Source organism: Ictalurus furcatus, chromosome 25 (genome assembly GCF_023375685.1).
Source record: "Ictalurus furcatus strain D&B chromosome 25, Billie_1.0, whole genome shotgun sequence".
NCBI classification, from domain to species: domain Eukaryota; kingdom Metazoa; phylum Chordata; class Actinopteri; order Siluriformes; family Ictaluridae; genus Ictalurus; species Ictalurus furcatus.
The window spans coordinates 82,502-106,277 of record NC_071279.1 but is presented as its reverse complement, the minus strand read 5'-3'; the positions used below and the strand labels follow the sequence as shown (position 1 = coordinate 106,277).

Genomic DNA, 23,776 nt, shown 5'->3' with positions numbered 1-23,776 from the left:
GGTGGACAAGTATGAAAAACACCTAGAAGAAGTTATTTCTGCTAAAGTACTAGTACTAACAATACTAGCTTCTGAGGCCAAGGGTGAACTTACTTTTACCACAGAAGAATATCACATTTCTATTGATATTTCTGTTGAATAAATGATTGAAAAAGCAAATTTTCCTTGTGCTTTTGTTCAAGAAGCAAATAGCTGGCAGAGGCTTCTGCTTGGTCATAAAGCCTTCGTTTTACACGAAAGGCTACATTTTCAGTTAATCAATATAAACTTCTTGAAACTTAACGATTATTTCTCTAAATGTGAGCGGGACATGCCTCCACCAGTTATAAAGGATGTTACTCCCCTGACCACACATCATCACAGCCTTGCGCAAGCATCATGGAGCTTTTGAGAAAGGCATTAATCAGTCCCTCCAGGATTCTGCGATTTTGTGATCGCAGAAATTAACGCGAAATCAAGCAAACTCAAGCAAACTGTCCCTCCACCCTTTTTGGGGATTCCCCTCGTGGACTTCCCCTTGCAGCCTGCATAGTAATATACAGTTGCCCCTACCATTTATCTAAACACAAAAAAATATGGAACCCATGATTAATCAAGTAGTCCCACAGTGATTGGAGCAGCCCTGGGTTGGACGGGTTGAAGTATCTGGGCTTCCACTTGAACCATGGGCAGGTGTGTCTACAAATTGATAAGACATCAGCAATTCTGGCCTGCCCAAGACTAAAAACTGGGTTTATACTTAATTTTTGGAACGTCACCAGCCCACTGACAGAGCTCACTAAAGACAGAGTGCCAGATCTGGTCCAGTGGATGGAGCTGTGTGAGCAGGTTTTTGTCAGTTGCGTGTCTCCTTCCCGTCCACACACCTGTAATATATGACCTCTCATTCAAGGTGTACAGAGACATTATGAAGAAAAAGTAAGCATGGAAGGAAGTAGCAGAGATCATTGGTGTAACACTCTGGAGAGTGTTTGTAGTTAGTCCAGTTAGCTTCCACTGCTAATCTGCTAATAGCTCATGTGAAGCACACTGAGGAACATATTTAATTTGTGTTTAGAAGAAGATATACAGTCTCCTCCAAAAATATGGGAAAGGCAAGGCCAATTCTGTGACACCTGTGTTTTATTCCTCATTCATTCTCTATGGGGCAACTCATAACAGTACTGTACTGGAACCCTGACTCAGACTCCTTAGACTCCTCAGACGTGGACCTGTTAAGCAGACCTGCTTTAATAATGGCCGAAAGAAAACCCGGAAAGCCCCTCGCTGCGCTTTGCTGCCATCTTGCGGCGGTAAACTGTTTTGCAGTGCACGTCACCGCGTGACCCTCTCCGGTACCCGTAGACAGACGCTAAAGTCAGACGTGTACGTAGTGTAGATTTTTCTCGAGCAGGAAATGTTTTGATCAGCGCTGAGATGTGGTAGATGTTCAGCGGGTTAAACCGCGTCTCGTTCTCATTCTCTCACTAATGTCTTCACGAAAGTATGTCGAAAGAGTTGTTGTTGAACGTCGAGGAGCCAGACACTCCTACAGCTATGATTATCGACACGGCGAACATGTGCATCGATCAGGACGGAGAGTGGGGTCAGTACACACAAACAAACACGCACGCACGCACCAGCTGATCCTCAGCTCCCAGTAACGCCTTTTCATTTCGTACCACTTCTGGCTTTTATCATTCAGACATATTTAACAGACCTATCACTGCTGTGTGTGAACATATATCACTTACATGATTCAAGTTAATATGATTCAATGTAATACGATTCTACGGAGCCCCCTAGTGTCAGGTAAGGAAAAAAATACAGCCGTGTGTAATCCGTACCCTCGGTTTTGTAAACCGCGCACACCGCGTTAAAGTTGGGTTTATATTGGACATTCGCTGTACATTCGAGCTTCTCTCTTCTATTTCTCAAGAAATAAACACACAAAAAGGACATAATATGTATTGTCTTAATAATGTATATTGTCTTAATAATGTGTATTGAGTGGACATAGAACCAATACAACTGAATATATTTTTACATTTTCTCCCGTTAAAGCCCGCGGAAGCGGAAACGGAAATGGGCTTTGGGAAACGCAGGTCATCAGCGCTTTATAGTTTATGGAGTCACTAAGGGACCGTCTAAAAAGTGCATGACTTGGGCACTTGTGTTTAAATCCCTTCCGTTGTTTGAATTGACGACTCTCTTGTTTCATTTCGAAAAGAGCCCCAGGTTAAGCTCAGTAAGCACGCTCTGTCTCTTCTAGCTGCAGACTCATTCGCGTTTTTAGATGTGCGCTGGTGTTTGTTTTAGAAATGCAAATTACGTGGCAATTCCGTCATTTTTTTCCCGGGAGTTTGCCAGGAGTTGAATACGATATGATATATAATTTCTTCTGGTGTTTATGGCTGTTATATAAATGATTAATAGGAATGCTGTTAAACAGACTACGAATGGAGAAAATATGACTTTTTATCTTTTAATGAATTAAAAATATATTGTGAGCATTGGCAAATGACTCCTCAATGTGCAATATACTTTTATACTTGTATTCAAAATACTTTTGGAGAAATATTTGCATATTTTGGAGCAAGTACAATTCAATGTGAATAGGTCCTGACACTGGTTAGCATTTCAATCCCTTTCATCATCACCACCATCATCACCTCACTGTCCTTTTCTTGTCTAGATATCAGTTTGTTTGATGAGTTAGACGGCCTGGGAGATGCTGAGGAGTTGCTGCAGGCTCTAGAGAATGCTGGCTATGTAAGTCCGACGATCAGACACACACACACACACACACATGCATATTTCTCTGTTTCTTTGTTGCAACAATTTCTACTTCCATGATGATTAACCCTGTTTAAAAAAGAAAAAAAGAAATGATTTCATGATATGATTTAAACTGCGTGGTTTTTAAAAAATATTTATTTATTTATTTATTTTAAATAAATTCTCTCAGATTGTTAGAAGAGCTGTTTTGGTGTTGCGTGTTTTCACAGACGGGGAGTGCTGCTGATCTGAACCTGGACGTGGATCTCCCTGCCTGGAGCGCCGAGGTGTGGGGAGACTCCAGCAGTGTGTGTACAGGTAGATCTACTAGTCTCGGGCCGTGTGACGGTTTACTCCAGCAGCGGGGTTGGGAATCCGTCTACACCCAAGCAGTCGCTTTAGGCTTCGAAACCATATTGTGGCTTTGAATTTGTATTCATTTATTTATTTCCACTCAGCAGTGTTATTGAGAATCATCACTTGTTTGTTTTAACCTGCAGATGGAGACATTTCAGTAGATTCGCTCTCTCCGACCCACACGTTCAGTTCAGTCTCTTCACCCTCATCAACCGAGGCCCATTCGCCCTACTCTCTACTTGTAAGCAAACTCTGTGTGTGTGGAAGCCTAGATTTACAATAATCATGCTCAAAGAAGAGATGCTCACTTTTTTTTCCCCTCTGTGTGTTTTCAGTTCGAGTTTGTTTTAAGTGTGTCCCTTTTGCATCTTATTTGTTTAAGTCGTCACCTGTTTGTGGTCATTCCCTTAGTAGTAGTCTTTAAAATGTTTCAGATCTCCGTTCCTGTCATCCTGCACCTTCTATCAGATTTCTTCTAAAGGGCGTGGGCGTGATTAACCTAATATCTGGCCGTGATGAAATTAACTAGTCGTCTATGTTTGCTAGCCTGAGTTTTGCCTGCGGCTTCACAGATGCCGCCCGGACATGTTGTTTATTTAATCATGTTTGACGCTTGCAGATAGATATGTTCTAACCCAGGAACCTCTGCAGCCATTTTTGAGACCGTGACAGATATGTAAACGTGTGGAGTTTACAAACCTGCAGGTGTTTACTCGAAAACCATGTGCTGTCATAATTATGTTTAAAAAACCTTGTCAAATACCTTGAATTACGTACGTAAGATTCGGCGTTAAACCTTAATTAGTAGCGTTTGTAGCACAGCTGTTCATGCAGCTGGATGTTGCTTACTGCAAATTATATTTAATGTAATAAATGCAGTTGTTAGGAATAGTAAAATTGTCTAGGAGGTATACATGTATATCGTTATGTATGTGTGTAGGTTATGATTGATTGTCTGTCTGTTTATTTGAGGACCGCGTTGTTTTCTACAATCGGTTAACGATGGCATACCAGTAGAAGGTTCCGGACGCTGCCGGTATCTCAAATTTGATTGGTCAGAAGGTTTCTATCAAAATCAACATGGTTAATAGTAACAAGTGTTCTAATACGTTATCATTTCTATAGTAATGGGTAATTTTTTAAAATGGTGGACTAATTATGTTGTTATTATTATTATTATCGTTGTTATTATGAATCAGTACTCCAACCAAACATAACCAGGCATCGGCAGGTCCTGCACTCAGAAACAGACAGCATGAAAATAGTGAGCTGTGGTTCATAACTGTACACCTAAAAGCTGTACCCGGCGCTGCTCGACCTCTTATACTCGTGTAAAACGTGCATAGCGACACAGCTGTACTCGTCATTGCAGCTGTGTGCTTGGTATACAGTAGACCAGAGTACCAAACAGTGTTCGTCATCGAGGAAACGCACAATTATCCAGTTTGAGAGTATATAATGAAGATTGAACTTTCACAACTGTCCTGAGAATACGCATTAACCTGTCCAGATGGTGGGGGTGTGTGTGTGTGTGATAGAGAGAGCGTGTGCATGTGAAAAAGCGCGAAAGGCTTTCACACGTTCACGTGGATATGCCATGTAATTAAGACGCTGGCGTGCTAACGAATGTCTGTCACTCTGCTCGTTAGTCTCATTGTGAGAGGCGGTGACAACCCGCCGACAGCTCGGGAGTACTTTTACCATACCGAGCAGCCGGTGCATTACTAACGAGCCTTTCAGTTGTCCTGCGTTTGTGTGTCTCGATGTTCTTTTTCTGTCCTCTGCAGGACGAAGCGCTGTCTCCGCTCTCCACCCAGTCTCAGCCCTCTCCGCTGTCGGTCTGCTCAGACTCCAGCAGCTCTGTTCAACCGCCTCCTGAGAAGCAGCCGGTCAAGAAGACAAATCAGACGAAAGGTGAACGCGCTCAGCCTGTTGCTACGTTCGAGAAAAAACACACACAAAGTTCAGTGTTTAAATATGAACTGTAGCATGCGATGGCATAAAATATTATCTAATATTAACTCCAATGCACCGCGGTATTCGTGGTCGACAGCTAAAATAACTGCGAATGTTTATAACCCTGACTGTGTGGCGTTATAAATATTTTTAATGGATTATTCATGACAATTGTATCACCATATATATATATATATATATAAAAATTACTAACAAAAACATTTGGAATTTTTCCTTCCTACTGTAGGGTCATTTTTCTCTCCTGCAGCTTTATGCATCATTTTATTTTTCTCGAGGCATTTCTAGCGTGCGCTGTTGTTCTTTTCCGGTCTGGTCGGTGTTGTGTAATCCGTCGTGCTTTTCTTTTCCTTGTAGTTAAACCTGTCCTGAGGCCTATTCATCTGAGCCCTAAAGTCTCCATTCAGCCTAAACCGCTCATCACCGCACTGCAGACCAAAACCATCATCATCCAGCCGGTGCAGGCGACCATCGTTCCCGTGGTCAAACCTGCGCCCATCACCATCCAGCCGGCTCCCCCTGCAGGTCAGGAAGTGTTCAGTCACTCCAAGCACTCCAAGTGGTGTTTTAAAACTTTTCGGAGTTGCAACATAGCACTTTGTGTGGTGTTGTTTTTTCTGTATTGCGCAGCTCTGAATAGATCCACAGGTTTTTGTTTGGTCCTTTACTCGTAAAAATGTTCTCACGCTTCAGATGGGATTTCTGTAGCGTTGCGGTGAGCCAGTGTGACGCTCACAAGCCACCTCTGATATGAGGCTTATGTCAGATAAGTTAAAGGTTCTTTTGTGTAGCCATTTAACAACAAAAATCACAACAGATTTCAGCATGTAGTTATATTTTGACGGAATTATAAGGGTGTACTTATCCCCCCCCCCCAACCTGGTTTCTGAATGTTGTCACTTTTCAGCCAAATGACAACATATTGAAATCTACAACCCCAAATTCTGAAAAAATTGGGACAGTATGGAAAACGCTACTAAAAACAAAGAGGGGTGATGTGTAAATGGACTTTAACTTGTATGTAAACAAAAAAACGTATAAAGCTAAGGTATTTGATGGTTTAACTAATCAAGTATAGTTTTTGTTGAAGATAATTGTTTATTTTGAAATTGATGCATGCAGCACTTTCCAAAAAAGTTGGGACGGGGCGAATTAGGATTAGAATACGAGGGATTAATCAGTGCGTGTCAGATGTTCCTGCAGCTCCTTTAATGTTGCTGCAGGTCTCTCAGCAGCTTTTAGTAAGTTTTTGTCTTTTGGAGGTTCGTCCTGTTCTTGGTGATGTCACTGTGGTGCAGCGTTTTCTCCACTTGTCGATGACGGCGTTCACGGTGTTCCGAAGTACATCTAATGTTTTGGACATTTTTTTTTATACCCCTCTCCTGATCGATTCCTTTCAACAGCGAGACCCTGTACATGCTTTGTCAGCTCTTTGTGGACCAGGGCTTCCAGGACCAGTGAGATGAGACCAAGAAGATGTGAAGACAATCCTACAGAAACAGCCGATCTTTTTTTGTGCTTAATCGGAATAATTTCATTGATGACAGCTGTATGATGATTACTTTTGAACATGAGATTGAGTGTGATTGGTTCATTTTGAACACAGCCACGCCCCCCGTTATAAAAGGGTGTGAACACTTATGTTTTTCCACTTATTTTTTATGTGTTGTAATTTCACATAGACAAAATTCTGGCATGATTTATCTTGGTTTCATTTTGGTTTCATCACCAAATCCTGCCATTTTAACAGGGGTGTTTAGACTTTTTTTTTACGCTTGTGAAAATATAAGTACACCCCATGGAAATGGTTGTTTGGTTTTTTTTTGTTTTCTTATACATATTTGGACGAGCATACATTTGATCATCTTTGAAACAGTGCCTGTTGATATACTTGAACAAAACCACAAGGCAAATGAGCTTTTTCAATCATTTCTTCAACAGAAATATCAATAGATGTGAGATTCTTCTGTGAAAAAAAATAAGTACACCCTTGGCCTCCGAAGCTAGTATTGCCCCCTTTAGCAGAAATAACTTCAATACAAACCAAAACATAATCACAGCAAATTATCTTATGAACTAACCATGAAGTAAGCTTCAATGGCTAAACATTAAATAGGTAACTGTTGCTGATCTGGACGTTTTCTTGCCTGAGCAAGAAATGTAATGTCAGTGGACCCTCGTGAAATTTTAGCTGAATACTGCCATACTGGTTTGTTCCTAGATAGACATACTGAAGGTTTGTAAAGATAGCTCGATGTTAATGCTGTGAAATGCGGAAAGCTAAAAACTCACTGGCCAATGTTTTATAAAATAGATTACCTACGTAAAAAGCATGGCCTCGACTTACAACAGGCATTTCACAGGTTTAACATTCAGCTATTGTTATGAAACTTGACTGGTAGGTCTTTCTAGGACCCTTGAGTAACCCTGTGCACGCTTGGCCACTGGTGGACACGACACCAGTATTTTATGACTGCTGCGTTTTCTCCGTGAAACGTGTTGTCATTATTTATACAGTATTGATTTGCTATATTGGTGGAATTCTGGGAGATCTGTAACAGCAGTAACTCATCCTGGGGCGAGTCGCCATACGGTGACAGCTGTGGTCCGTGTGTGAGACCGCGCCTGGAATATGCTTTAGCATTGAGAATAAGCCCTGGATTGTGTGTAGAACTTGTTCCTCTGGTCTTTTAGTGTAATCACTGGGATCACATTCAGTGCCCAAAGTCTGGAGAGTCTCTCTACCGAGTAGTTCTGACAGTGTGGGCGGCATGTGAAAGCTGTGGAGAATAACAAAAAACATTTTGTTTAATAGCGTTATTCAGATGTACCTCTTACAGCCGATATGATTGAGCCTGTTTCTAATGTACGTTTGCCTTTCTCTGCTTAGGTCATCCCACCTTGCTCTCTCAGCCCACCCAGGTTCTGCAGCTGCAGCCTCCACAGGTTGTTCCCGCAGGTACCCGGGTGCTAACCGTGCCCACAAAGCCCGCCACCCCTGCTGCCCCTCCTCCTGTTGTAGGCATCTCGCTCCGGAACCCTCCGTCAGACGAGGATGTAAGTCATTAAAAAATAGCCAAAATAAACCATGCTCCTATAGCTTGGTTTTGGTTTTGAGATGACAGCTTAGATTATTCAAACCACCAAATGTCCTTTGGTTCCAACCACCAAACCACCAAATGTCCAATGTTCGCAATGCTAACAATGCACAAAAAAGAACTTGATCAAGCACATTATTCGTGTAGAAGTGTGTGTGTGTGTGTGTGTGTGTGTGTGTGTGTGTGTGTGTATATATATATATATTTGGTGCACAATTTTTGTTCCGAGTGTAATTGCTGTGTTCATACAGTATATGTGTAAACAAAACGAACCAAGGGCGAAAACGCGCCGGGTTCCGGAACAAATCCCGCAATTGAGCCGGGTGTGAAAACGCCCCGAAATTCGGGATTTGAATCATTTCTGAAGTAGCTAGTAACTTGCTCCTTGAGTAGTCTTCTCATTGGACAATTTATTATTATATTCTATACACTTTTTTTTATACACTTTATTATATAACATATTCTATACACTATTTTACTGTACACTCTTATGGCCTGTATAGATATAAGCAAAGAAAACAGTGCTAACTCTAGGTTTGGGTTTTGCTAGCCATATATTAGCATTTTGCTTGAAGCGTCTTTGATTTAGAGGAAGTGGATATACAGTTCTGGAAACATTAAGCCCACAAATGACCAGTAACCAGAAAGCCACTTGTGTAGCGCGAGGAAAGATTGGAATCTGTCAGCACATGCAAGTATTACAATTTAAACAGGAATTGTGGATAATCTCAAGTAAATTAGTAGATCATAAATAGCATTATTGGTGAAAGCAGAATGGATCCCGTGCTTTGTGTGGCAGGTGATGCACATAAGACTATTTATACTGAGCTTTTAGGGAAAGGTCTACAGTATATGTGCACATCACGTATCGTTATGACCCAACGAGCTCATTGAGCCAAGCTGACGAAAGTGAGATGGAGAAATGGAGCGCAGAAAAGAAAACGAGGCTCTGGTTCTGCTTCTGATCACATTTGGTCGTCAAATGGTTTGCAGCGAATTGCTACTCCAGATGGGCTGTCCTCAGTTTGGGGGGAAACAAAAAAAAAAAATCACCTCCTTAGACTGACACGTGTCAAAAGGGTGGGTGTAAAATAAAGAGAAGGTCTGCGAGGGAGAGAGGAGGAGACGGAGGTTTCCAGAACGTGGAAATGGGGTCAGATTGTGAGAATGTGCTTTTCTGTGTGATTTGGCGGCGATTCAGCATATAATACCTCATATTTCCTACAGTTTTCTCTCCCTAAATCTGTTGCACGGTGTTTGATCGATTCTTATGTTTGGCGATGGTGTATGAACTCTGATGCTTTCCTTACGTCTACTGTGAGCAGTGATATTATAAAACCATTATTATTATTGTTAGTGGTGCTTGAAAAGCACTACTGTTGTTGTTGTTGTTGTTATTGTTATTATTATTATTATTATTATTATTATTATTATAGCAAAGGGTCTAATCATAGGCGTAAAACTATTACACTCGCTGAAAGACTGATGCGCACCATCGTTCGTGTTTGCTGTTCAATCTTTATTTGTAAATCATGCTTCAGAGCGACAAGAGCGGTCGAGAGAAAAAGCTGCGCTTGTCGTTAAACACTGCTTTCGTTTGAAACGCACAAAACTGTCATTTGTACTTTAATTGGATTCAGTGTTTGCTTAGACTGTATACTCCTCATTTCTTCAAAGGCATTTTGAAAAAAGGAATGATTTGAGAAAGTAATCCACGTTGTGCAGGTTATGAATGTGTCTGTGAAGTAGTCTAGATAGATTAGCCTCAGTACACATGTAATCTACCGGGCGTGTCACTCTGTAATCACCCGGCACGACCGTCACTGATAGGACGCACGAATCTACTGTACAGTCTGGACGAGAAAGAAATCCGCCTCAGCCTCCAGTTCATACTGTGCCATTCGCTCAATTTTTACGCAGGACCGTTGGTGGTGCTGCTGTACGTGGTTCCGCAAGAGTACCGTACGCCGTATAAGATCATGCAGATGCCAAAAGTTGATTTGTGTATTATTCGGTAAAAGAGGGAGAACACCTGACCACGCTTGCATGGTTATACCAGCCAGCAAGGTCGGTGAACATTTCTTGTCACTTTAGGATTCGTAAAGAATGCCGAAAACATTTTACGCGTAAATAAGCAGATTGAGGAAAAGCACCATGACTTTGCATTTATATCTTGGTGACATAAAAAAAGACCAGCTACTGTATTTGCACAAGAAATCACTCCCCTTTCCTCATGAACATCCTGCTACACATCATTGCTAGAGATCCTGGAACTCCAGCAGTTATTGAGTACTAGTTGGTTCTGTGATATCTGGTTCAGATATCAGCTGTAACAGCATGCAAAAAAATGCAACTTATGGCAACGAATAACCCATTAGGCTTTTGACTAATAGTCAACATGAACGTTTCTGGTCTTGAGGCTCTTCTAATATTTTTTAAATGGCCTTTAAAAAGTGTCTACAATTTCTTACATCCGCTGAGAAATTCGAATCCGTAATGATCCGTTTAATCGTATTTATCGACTTCGACTTCATGAAGATGATTCATGCTGTATTAGAAGGTAAGCTTATATAACATCTAGACTTACTACCGTTATCTCACTGTACTGTTTTCCCTAACCTCAGAAGAAGAAGGAAGAAGAATTTTCGTAGAAATTAATAAATTAAATGCAGTTTTTCACTTGGATAGTAAAAAACATCTACCAATGTGCTCACACTGCGTAGTTCTTAAATAGTAGGATTTAGTCACTGACTGTATGCTCTGTTTTGTGGTTTAGAGATGTTAATACATATAAAACAGGTCATACCACGTACATGGCACTTTCACCAGTTTCTCTCTCTCTCTCTCTTTTTTAATCACCCCAGCCATGGACACTACAATACAAACATGCATATACAGTCAGGGGAAATAATTGTACAGATGATTTTTTAAAAATGATTTAATATATTTTCAGTGCATATACTGTGTATCCACTTCAAGTGTATGTGTGTGTGTGTGTGTGTGTGTGTAAAAAAAAAAAAAAAATATATATATATATATATATATATATATATATATATATATATATATATATATATATATATATATACACACACACACACATACGTACATACATGTACACAGTGGCAAGAAAAAGTATGTGAACGTTTTGGAATTTCATGGTTTTCTGCATAAATTTGTTATAAAATGTGGTCTGATCTTCATCTAAGTCAAGGGTATTGACAAATATAATGTGTCTAAAATAATAACACAAAATAACTTCTGATCTTTCATGTCTTTATTGAGAACAATTGGAGTCAGGTTTTAGCACACCTGGAGTCTCGTTAAGAGAATGAGCTTGGAGGTGTGGACTACAGCTACTTTGACTGATTAAAAACCCCTCAAACTTTTGGAGTTTGCTCTGCACAAGAAGCACATGCTTATGTGAGCCATGCCTCACCAAAAAGAGCTTTCAGAGGATCTACGATCAACAATTGTTGATTTACATAAAGCTGGCAAGGGTCACGAAGTGATTTCAAAGACTTTAGAAATTCACCAGTCTACAGTTAGGCAAACATTCTACAAATGGAGACACTTTGGGACTGTTGCTACTCTACCAAGAAGTGGGTGCCCAGTCTAGTTCAAGGCCTTGATGCTCACCTACAAGACCTTGTCTGGAACAGCACCATCCAACCTCAACTCTCTCCTGAAGGCCTACGTTCCCTCACGCAATCTGCGATCGAATAGTGACCAACGTTTAGTAGTTTCCACTCAGTGTGGTGCAAGGTCCCTTTCCAGAACCGTCACACTAACTGTTCCTCAGTGGTGGAATGAACTTCCAACCTCAATTCGGACCGCAGAATCTCTCACCATCTTCAGGAAACCGCTAAAGACCCACCTCTTCCATGAACACCTAACCAACTTTTTATTTTTTAAAAAATAAAAAATTTTTGCACTTACACCTCTACTCTGTGCACTTTGCTTCTTCTGGAACTCAATTAATGGATCTTGTATGGTAGCACTACTTGTATTGTTCTCTGCTTGATATATCGCTTTGCTTGTATTTTTCTCATTTGTAAGTCGCTTTGGATAAAAGCGTCTGCTAAGTGAATAAATGTAAATGTGTAGTCAAAATGACACCAAGAGCACAACGAAGACTCATCAATGAGGTAAAGAAACATCCCCAAATGACAGCCAAAGATTTGAAGGCATCATTGGAACAGGCTAACATCTCTGTTCATGGGTCTACAATACGTAAAACACTGAACAAGCAGGGTATCTACGGCAGGACACTACGAAGGAAGCCACTGCTTACTAAAAAAGAACATTGCTACATGCCTGAAGTTTGCAAAAGAGCACATTGACACTCCACAGCGGTATTGGCAAAATGTTTTGTGGACTGATGAAACTAAGATTGAACTATTTGGAAAAACCACACTACATCTGGCGTAGAAAGGGCACGGCATATCATCATGAAAACATCATCCCAACCGTAAAGTACGGTGGAGGAAACATCATGATTTGGGCCCAGCTTGCAATCATTGAGGGGAATGAGTGTGTTCAATAAAGACATGAGGGATATTTTAGGCACGTTATATTTGTCAATACCGTTGACTTAGATAAAGATCAGATCACATTTTATGATAAATTTATGCAGAAAACCATGAAATTCCAAAAGGTTCACATACTTTTTCTTGCCTGTGTGTGTGTATATACAGTGAGGGGAAAAAAGTATTTGATCCCCTGCTGATTTTGTACATTTGCCCACTGACAAAGAAATGATCATTCTATAATTTTAATGGTAGATTTATTTGAACAGTGAGAGACAGAATAACAAGAAAATCCAGAAAAACGCATGTCAAAAATGTTATAAATTGATTTGCATTTTAATGAGGGAAATAAGTATTTGACCCCCTCTCAATCAGAAAGATTTCTGGCTCCCGGGTGTCTTTTATACAGGTAACGAGCTGAGATTAGGAGCACACTCTTAAAGAGAGTGCTCCTAATCTCAGCTTGTTACCTGTATAAAAGACACCTGTCCACAGAAGCAATCAATCAATCAGATTCCAAACTCTCCACCATAGCCAAGACCAAAGAGCTCTCCAAGGATGTCAGGGACAAGATTGTAGACCTACACAAGTCTGGAATGGGCTGCAAGACCATTGCCAAGCAGCTTGATGAGAAGGTGACAACAGTTGGTGCAATTATTCGCAAATGGAAGAAACACAAAAGAACTGTCAATCTCCCTCGGCCTGGGGCTCCATGCAAGATCTCACCTCGTGGAGTTGCATTGATCATGAGAACAGTGAGGAATCAGCCCAGAACTACACGGGAGGATCTTGTCAATGATCTCAAGGCAGCTGGGACCATAGTCACCAAGAAAACAATTGGTAACACACTACGCCGTGAAGGACTGAAATCCTGCAGCGCCCGCAAGGTCCCCCTGCTCAAGAAAGCACATATACATGCCCGTCTGAAGTTTGCCAATGAACATCTGAATGATTCAGAGGACAACTGGGTGAAAGTGTTGTGGTCAGATGAGACCAAAATGGAGCTCTTCGCCATCAACTCAACTCGCCGTGTTTGGAGGAGGAGGAATGCTGCCTATGACCCCAAGAACACCATCCCCACCGTCAAACATGGAGGTGGGAACATTATGCTTTGGGGGTGTTTTTCTGCTAAGGGGACAGGACAACTTCACCGCATCAAAGGGACGATGGACTGGGCCATGTACCGTCAAATCTTGGGTGAGAACCTCCTTCCCTCAGCCAGGGCATTGAAAATGGGTCGTGGATGGGTATTCCAGCATGACAATGACCCAAAACACACGGCCAAGGCAACAAAGGAGTGGCTCAAGAAGAAGCACATTAAGGTCCTGGAGTGGCCTAGCCAGTCTCCAGACCTTAATCCTATAGAAAATCTGTGGAGGGAGCTGAAGGTTCGAGTTGCCACACGTCAGCCTCGAAACCTTAATGACTTGGAGAAGATCTGCAAAGAGGAGTGGGAGAAAATCCCTCCTGAGATGTGTGCAAACCTGGTGGCCAACTACAAGAAACGTCTGACCTCTGTGATTGCCAACAAGGGTTTTGCCACCAAGTACTAAGTCATGTTTTGCAGAGGGGTCAAATACTTATTTCCCTCATTAAAATGCAAATCAATTTATAACATTTTTGACATGCGTTTTTCTGGATTTTTTTTGTTGTTTTTCTGTCTCTCACTGTTCAAATAAATCTACCATTAAAATTATAGACTGATCATTTATTTGTCAGTGGGCAAATGTACAAAATCAGCAGGGGATCAAATACTTTTTTCCCTCACTGTGTATATATAGATATCAATATTCTAGAGTTTCCTAAAGTTTTCAAGGACGACATTATTAAATAACGCAAAAAGCTACAGAACCGCAGGAATGACCTTAAACATCCCTTTTACTACAGTTGTAATAAGCACAGAGATGTTGTGCATCTAAAAGCACAATACTCTGGTCAGATGAAACTATAGTACTTTTTGGCAATAATTTGGGGCGGCTGTCTGTGGCTCAGGTGGTAGAGTCACTAAGGTGAAAAGGCGCTAAATAAGTGCACACCATTAACATAATTCAGCTCGTCATGTTTTGGGGAAAAAAACAACAGTGGGAGCATCGTGATATGGCGCTGCCTCTTTGCAAGCGGTACTGGATCGTTATATATCGTTGAACGAAACACGAGCGGAGCGATATACAGGGACGTATTAGAGGTGGAATTTAACCTCATTGGCCAAGAAATGGAAACTGGAGAGAAGATGAACGTTTCAACAAGACCTCAAACACACAGCCGGAATAACTCCAAGGCATTGCGTAGTCGAGCCAATCTTCTGACTTGAATCCCGTTTTTAATGAAAATGTAGGAAGGGTTTTGAAATCGATTAAATTATGCTTATAACATCTGGGATTATTTAGTGAGGCCTTTTCGTATCGAAGATAAGCACAAGTTTGATGACTTTTCCACAGCTAGTTGCCCGTGTTGATGTGATTCGTGTCGTCAGACCGTATAAATGTTAATCGTGCGAACGTTGAGTTACTGTTCCGCAAAGTTTTGTAGATAAATAAAGGACAAACAAACAGCAGTGTCTCTGTACTGAGTTTAATAGTACTCATGGTACAGTTTTCTCCCTTAACAGTAATGGAACACTGTAATTAGAAACTATTTCCTGAGATTGGTCCAAGCTTGTCAGGGGATTTGTATGCAGCCAGAGCGACTCTGAGAACTCCTGGACCTTTAAACTTCTTCGATTTGGTATGCTCTGCTGAGAGCCAAGGGTGTTACCTTGTCCTCTATGTTGATAATGGTTTTTACTGAGTTTAATTTTCATTATTGTAAAAACCTGAATTATACAGTCCCCTGTGAAAGTATTGGGAATGGAAACTCAGATTCTTTTCTTTTACGCTGTGCCCTGACGCCATTCGGGTTTGAGTTCAAAAGGTGAACGTGAGACGACAGATGGGACTTTCATTTCACGATGTTTACATCTAGACGTGTTAATGAGGACTAGGAGCACGATGAGGGCTTGCTCATGCTGTATATTAGGCCATGCTGGCAGAAATAATAAAAACACAAACCTACTTTCTAGGTATCTTGGGTACGTTACGTGCTCGTCATGCGCACCAGAAGCGGCTTGATGGTTCGCGAACGCCGTAGCGATCGGATTAAGTGTAGGTTGATGCGTGAAAATGGCAACTACATGCGTTCAGAATCCAATGCAGAAGTGAAGGGGTTTGAACACTTTGCGATCCCACCGTATGTGTGCGTTCAGAGGGTTGTGCGACGCCGCTGTTATGTTTCCGCTGACGTAAGGCCAGCTGTGCAATCTGGCTGCATTTTGTGTGTGTTTGTGTTACTCGTGATGTTATGTAATTATTCAGATGTACTACACGAGGCTGCAGAATATAGACGAAAATACGCCGTCATGCATATTGCTACACACAGGTGATTGGATGTGCATTGCAAAACGAACCGGGGGAAATTGGTGCGCGTTAGCTTTTCAATGGCATGAGTGATCAAACGTATCCCACAGAAATCCCCATCTGGAACCTCTGGGATGATCTGAGATCCCAGTAAAAGCCCCCCAGGCTCCCTACTCCAAAACGGAGCAGATGTTTTCAGCCTATGCGGTTTTATCTAATTGTGCGTGTCCTAGTCGTTCTGTGATTGACGTTTAGGAGTGTAGAGTACTCAACTGTATATGCTGTATAATGAAAGGGCTGCTTTATGTGTTATTCTCCTGGTGTTTCTTTCTCCTTCTGGTTTTGTCTTTTTGCTTTTTTCCCCTGAAAGGTACAGAAGGGATCAGAAATTTCTGCTCCAACGTGGCAGATGACACACACACACACACACGCACGCATGCACAGCTCCATGAAAAACCACCCACAGCAGTTCAGTGTCACGGCAATGGAGAGGGAGAGAGAGAAATCTGATTTATTTCTCTGTAGACTTCAGGAAACACATCTGATATGTATTGTCTCTGTTAAAACTTTCAGGCTTTACTCTCAGAGCATTGTGCGTTGCTAGAAATAACGTGTTTGTGTTTTAAAAAAGCTAACATTAGATAAAAGCTAATCAGTCTTTGCAGATGACTTCATATGACTTCAGGGTCAGAAGTATCTGTTTGAGCACGTCTGTGTCTTGTCTGATCATGTTGAGTGAAAGTGCTGGACTGTTTAGGCATCGTAAACAATTCTGTTGGTGTGACCCGTAGTCTCAGAGCGGGTTGTTTGATCCACATCTGTTTTTAATGATAGCCATTTTTCTCCATCAAGGTTAAGGGGGAAAAAGTGTCTCTGTAACTTTTGGTCAATAATGAGTGAGAAAATCTGACCGTTGCGTTATCTTGAGTGTAATGTGACCATACAGATAATGTCGTTCCACATGCTTCAGGGAAAATCCAAAACCCTGCACGTTAAGGACTTCAGAGGATAAAACCGACAGTGGAGTGTATACAACCATGAATCAGTATATTGATGGTATACACTATATAATGTCAGCTTGTTTCACTGTAGGAAATGCAGGATCTGGGAGGCTTTAATATGTTAATTTAGGTCTTGTGTACTGCTTATAGAAGACAACTTGGCAGATGGTAAAAAAAAAAAAAAGGACATGAGGTTAAGGAGGATTTAAAAAAAAAAATACCAGCTTAAGAACGGTGTCACAGTCGGGTAATAGAAAACCGTCCGTCACAGTCAGTATATACAACAATCAGCCATAACATTAAAACCACCTGCTTAATACTGTGTAGGTTCCCCTCTCCTTGTCCCTCCAAAACAGCTCTGACCCATTGAGGCATGGATTCCAGAAGACCTCTGAAGGTGTGCTGTGGGATCTGGCATCAAGTCGTTAGCAGCAGATCCTTTAAGTACTGTAAGTTGTGAGGCGGGGCCTCCGTGGATCGGACTTGTTTGTCCAGAACATCCCACAGAAGCTTGATCGGATTGAGATCTGGGGAATTCAGAGGTCGTGTCAACACCTTGAACTCTTTATCATGTTCCTCAAACCGTTCCTGAACAATGTTTGCAGTGTGTCAGGGAGCATTATCCTGCTGAAAGAGATCACTGATATTAGAGAACACCGTTACCATGAAGGGGTGTACTCAGTCTGTGACAGTGTTTACGTAGATGTTACGTGTCAAAGTAACATCCACATGAATACCAGGATCCAAGGTTTCCCAGCAGAACATTGCCCAAAGCATCACACTTCCTCCACCGACTCGCCTTCTTCCCATAGTGCATCCTGGTGCCATCTCTTCCCCAGGTAGGGGACGCACACACACCCGTCTGCAAGATGTAAAAGAAAACCTGATTCACCAGACCAGGCCACCTTCTTCCATTGCTCCATGGTCCAGTTCTGATGTTCACGTGACCATTGTAGGAGATTTCGGTGGTGTACAGGGGGTCAGCATGGCCACTCTGTCCGGTGTGCAGCTACGCAGCTCCATACGCAGCAAGCTGTAATGCTCTGTGTGTTCTGACTCCTTTCTATCAGAACCAGCATGAACTTTCTCAGCAGTTTGTGCTACAGTAGATCTTCTGTGGGATTGGACCAGACGATTAGGGTTGGGGTTAGCCTTCGCTCCCCACACACATTTATGAGCTTTGGGAGCTCATGACCCTGTCGCCAGTTCACCAGGTGTCCTTCCTAACCACTGCATACCGGGAAACCCCACAAGACCTGCTGTTTTGGAGACACTCTGACCCAGTGGTCTAACAGTAAAATTTAAAATTTGGCAAACATTATCCTCCCACTACCTTGGGTTTTTCATACACATCTTTAACCTGGCAAGATATTCTCTATTTAACGTAAAGACAAAGTCATATGCTACATAACCTATGGCGTCAGCTCATACGTTTCGAAATGAGCACCATTATTTTAAAAAGTTCTATGCAGTGCTTGTGTATGTATTATGAAGCACAAAATAAGTCGACTTTATGTAGGCTCTTTAAAGGTGTTTTGTTTGAGGCGCTTATTAAAAGGATATTCTTATGGCAAAATCTAAGCTGAAATTCCTTGCTAACACTAACACGTGGAGAGACCTGCTACAAAGGCGTTTACCATGAACCGTGGATTATTGGATTGGCAGTTGACTAAGCGTGCACTGTAATTGTACTATTTATATATCATTTTCTTCTTGCGCACACAATTTGCTTTCATTAGACAACTGAGCTACAGGAGAATTCCTTGTCTCAGTCCAAATCCGATTTTTTGCAAGGTATGCCAACATCCAACAAACCTCCCTCCTCTACAAATCAGCCTAACCCTATTTAATATCCATGGCTACAGTGTGGCCCCTTTGACTTCTTGCTACACAAACATGTTTGTTCCCTGGCCCTGCCCATGGCAAAGAACCTGGCTTAGGAACTTTTTCTTTCACTCTTTCTCAGGGGATGGCATGCAAACCGACCAAGTGGGGATCCAAACAGCTTAATTACAGCCAAATTCTTAAAGAGGCCTGCCTGTGGGGGCAAATCAGGCCATTGCAATAATGTGTATGTTGTCTTTCATGCTCTCTCTCTGACTCTCTCTGTCTCTTGGGATTTGTGGTAGCTTTGTCCCCAGTCCTGTGTGTGTATAAGCTAAATTTAAAAAGTCTTTAAGTAAACTAGAACATTTTTGGCCATCCTCCAAATGGTTTCATCTGTTTAACAAACATTCTCATGCCATTACTAGCCCACAAATTGAACAATGAATACAACTTTGTTTTGAAGTCGTTGCTGAGTACCACTAAGTCAGCATTAAAGCTCTTGCGTCCATTGTGCTGATGCTGTACAGCAGTTGCTTGAAAGATGCTCAGACTTTTATGTGCACAAAGCTTATATGAGGTCTATTAGGTCCCTCCTGAGGGCACACTCTAAATATTGAGTCTTTGTTTGGGCCCTCAAATCCCATAAACCGCTGAAATTCTCATGGCCATGAATGAGAAATGCAGTGTTCTGTGTTATTGACCCTCAACACTACAATTAAAAGCATTGCTCAGTGTTTGACTGGTGTAACTATTGTGTCTTAGGCTAATATTGATTTTCTTCTCTATGAATGAAGGCTGAGGTAGTTGTGCATAATTAAAGCCTCTGTTGTTGTTTTTATTTAAAAATTATATGTAATATTGTACGTTGGTAAATGATCTGCACTTATATAGTGCGTTTTAACCTATTTTACTGGTAGCCAAAAAATGGCATTTTTGTCTGTTTTGGGGGTACCTGTGTTCAGCATTGATTTGTTTTGTGACCTCACACCACAGTAGTGGTTAATGGCTCATATGAAAGTAGACACTTTAGACTTTAAGAATTAGCAGTTATTTCAAGTATTTCTTCTTTGACCTAGCCTACCTGGGGCAATATATTCAGAATTTTAAAAAAAATTATTAAAAAAAAAATTACTTTTAACACGTTATATCTTCACAGAAAATGTTGATATCAACCCCATTCCTGGTCTCAAAGATGCCCCAAGTACTTGTCCATGAACACCCAAAATATGAGGAGGTTATCTCTAACCACTAAAATTGTTTGTAAGGTTATGCTGCTTTGAGACAATGTCTATTGTAAAAAGCGCTATACAAATAAAATTGAATTGAATTGAATTGAATCCAAACACAGGTAAAAAAAACTCTCCAAAATGGCACAAAACCTCTCCAAATGGCATCAAACCTCTCCAAGTGGCACAAAATGAAAACAAATGGCAGTAGCTCTCTCTGTTACACAATGTGTAATTTCACACACACAAAAAAGTCTGAAACATACTTATAAAATATAATGTTTATTAAAAATAGTGCCAGAGCCCCAGGTGAAGGAGCACTTGCTCTCCGAGTGGCTCAAATGATAGACACACGAGTGACCCCTCTCCTCTGACTTCTCTGGGGGGGGTAGATAGAGCCCCTCAACTCAATCCACATAGTTTTTCTCCAAAAAAAAAAAAAAAAAAAAAAAGAGCCACTCGGAAATAAGTGCTCCAGAAGCTGTGACGCATTCAGGCTTTTTCGGGAGCACACCGCCGCTATAAGACGCCGATAAATCGCATGCTGCGCGAAAACCAGTAGAAAACTAACGATCAGAAAAAACTGCCAAACATGCAAAAACCTGCTGTATAAAGTTTTGCAGGGAGACCGCTAGAGCGGAGCTGCCATTTCCTGATAGTTTCTCTGCACGGCCCTGTAGCACTGTGCTGATTGGCCTGTACCGCTGACACACAACTCAAGACGCACACGTAAAAGTTTTGGTTGTGCTGATTACGCGTTTGATTTTCTCAGCCTCTGAGTGGTCAATCATGTCGAGTTTGGGCTTGTTTGAAAGCTAGAAGTATCTACAATTGGTCCAAGTGGGTGTCAATCAAGTTAGACTGCCCGATTAAAATTTAGGAGGCGAGTTGTTCAGCATAGCCAAAGTAGATTAGCTTTTTTTTAGATGGTGTCTCAGTTCAGTTTATGGCTAATTACTAAATTCCAGAGGGGTGTGATACCAAAACACTTAATGCATTTTGAAGAGGACATTTGTGACTAAATCTGGAACTTTGCATTTGTTTTCTTCAATAAAACTGATGGACTTTATACCGATGGAAATGTGCATGATTTATAAAACCACGAGCGAACTGGATTTTCGTCTATGTAGGTGATGCAAGGTAGTAAACATTTATACGAGTCCGATCTTTGGTTTAAACATTATAATTTTATTGTGGCAGTTGTATACTGTGTTTTACTATCAAAAAAGCTTTAGTCGTGCTCTCCGATTTATCTCTGTCTCAATGTTTTCGTGGAGAGGTGTGAATTGTTTGCCCATCAGGGAGCTCAAACTCCACCCCTTTCCCATCCCCCTGCTCACCGTAGTTAAGCACACGGACATAAAACTGCACACACAAGTGTCCTGACTAATCTTGTACCAGAACTGCGGTGATACAATAATTCATTTGTTTATACTAATTGAAAATGTCCGATAAGTCGTTTTCCATTCCGCCGGCGGAATGAACGCTAGTGTCGGGGCGAAAGGGGTTAATTATCGCTTTTCCCCAAAGTGCTTTACATTTGTTTCTCAGTCACCCATTTACACACCCTCACACAACACTGGCAGCAGAGCTGTGGGGGCATGTGGGCTGCGGATTGAAACGCCAACCCTGCAATTAGTGGACAACCCGCTCTACCACCTGAGCCACAGCTGCCCCACATTAATGTAACCAATTTAAACAATGTAAACAAACTCAAAACTGCATGAGCATACAGCAGGGGAAATAAGTATTGAATAAAGTTATGTGTAATAAAGTGGAATGACACGGGGGGGAGTACTGAAAACGCTAAGAAAAAGCAGTTCTCCAAGGCAAGCTAAGGCAAGGAACCAGCTGAAATCTGTAAGTAATTATACCCCCTATCTGTGCAAATTAATATCAGCTGGGTTAGTAAATTGATGGTCTATAAAAAGGCTTTTTGTTACCAATGTTTCACACAAGAAACAACTCATGATGGGTAAAAGCAAAGAGCTCTCCCAAACCCTTCACAACCTTATTGTTGCAAAACATGGAATCGGATACAGACGTATTTCAAAACTTCTGAATCCTCCAGTAAGCACCATTGGGGCCATTATCCGCAAGTGGAAGCAGCAACATCAACCGGCCACACACAGGAGCTCCTCACAAGATTTCTGACCAGGGAGTCAGAAGAGTAGCCCAAGAGCCAAGGACCACTTGGAAAGAGCTCCAGAAACACTTGGAGGCAGCAGGTGCCATCGTCACAGAGAAAACAATAGGCAGTGCACTCCACTGCTCACGCTCACCCTGCAAGACTCCATTACTAAAGAAAAGGCATGTCGAGGCTTGTTTAAAGTTTGCTACAACTCATTTGGACGAGCCTATGAAATACTGGGAGAGTGTAGTCTGGTCAGACGAGAGCAAAACTGAACTTTTTGGCTGTCATACTACACACCATGTTTGGAGCAGAAATGGCACTGCACATCACTCTAAAAACACTACACCAACAATGAAGTTTTAAGGTGAAGCATCATGGTGTGGGGCTGTTTTTCATCACATGTTACCGGCAGACTTCATATAATTGAAGGAACGATGAATGGAGCCCTTTACCGGGAGATTCTTGAGAAGAATCTGCTGCCATCCACCAGGATGATGAAGATGAGATGTGGGTGGAGCTTCCAGCAGGACAACGATCCAAAACATACAGCAAAGGAAACTCAATTGGTTTCAGAGAAAAAAAAATCAAGGTGTTAGAATGGCCCAGTCAATCACCTGACTCGAATCCAACTGAACAAGATTTAAACACAATATGTTTAGAAGAATGGACCAAAATCACACCCGAATACTGCGGCTGATTAATTTCTTCATACAGGAAGCGTCTTGAAGCGTCATTACAAACAAAGGCTTCTCCACTAAGTATTAAATACATTTCAGTTAGCGTGTTCAAGTACTGGGCCCAACTGATAAGGTGTACATTATTCATGGACCAGTTTCCACCTAAACACATACAGGGTCCATATGATTGGGGCTCTTGCAGTCAGAAGTTTTTCTGGATTGCTGGATAGCAGTCCTTGATTCATGATTTAGTCTGAGGGGTGAAAATCAAAAATGCAGGCAACACAGGCTGTGGATGCGAAACCTCAATGTCCATCTGGGACAGCAGATCTACTTTGGGGAGGAAGCTTCCAGGGTGTTCTGACAACCAGTGAAAGCAGTAGTGGAAACCTTGGTCTTGCTGACTTATTTTGAGGTCAGGAGTAGGGCTCTTTGTCATAGCTGCTGAATACTGCACAGCATGGGAAGCATTACCATTTGTGAAGGAAAGAGATGAGAGGTGAGGCCAGTCATGGGCCATAGCATCCTGTCCGAGAGTGCTATCCAACTCTGCCAAAAGAACCAGAAGTGGTGATATTTTATGTGACGTGTGCCTGGCCAACCATCTCCGGGCCATGCCACTTTCCTGGACATATGCAGAGTCTCTGTGGTTCCTCTGCCATACCATTGCACAACCCTGGCAAATTGCTCAGACAGGCTAGTTGCGCTTAATTAAATTCAGTTCCATTTTATTTGTATAGTGCTTTTAACAGTGGATATTATAGGCGACGGTGGCAAGGAAAAACTCTGATAATGTATGAGGAA

At 41.6% G+C, this 23,776-nt stretch overlaps 1 protein-coding gene across 1 annotated transcript in view; it reads left to right on the top strand.

Annotated features, from left to right (window-relative positions):
* Nucleotides 1–1,377: 1,377 nt before the first annotated feature.
* The window catches only part of atf6 (activating transcription factor 6), a 37,859-nt gene continuing 15,460 nt past the window's right edge, over nt 1,378–23,776 (top strand). Inside the window, exons 1-7 of the mRNA XM_053613772.1 lie at nt 1,378–1,585; nt 2,675–2,751; nt 2,988–3,075; nt 3,258–3,355; nt 4,902–5,028; nt 5,446–5,613; nt 7,979–8,145. Of these exons, the coding sequence (XP_053469747.1) occupies nt 1,486–1,585; nt 2,675–2,751; nt 2,988–3,075; nt 3,258–3,355; nt 4,902–5,028; nt 5,446–5,613; nt 7,979–8,145 (825 nt within the window). The 5' untranslated portion in view covers nt 1,378–1,485. The remainder of the gene's footprint in view (nt 1,586–2,674; nt 2,752–2,987; nt 3,076–3,257; nt 3,356–4,901; nt 5,029–5,445; nt 5,614–7,978; nt 8,146–23,776) is intronic.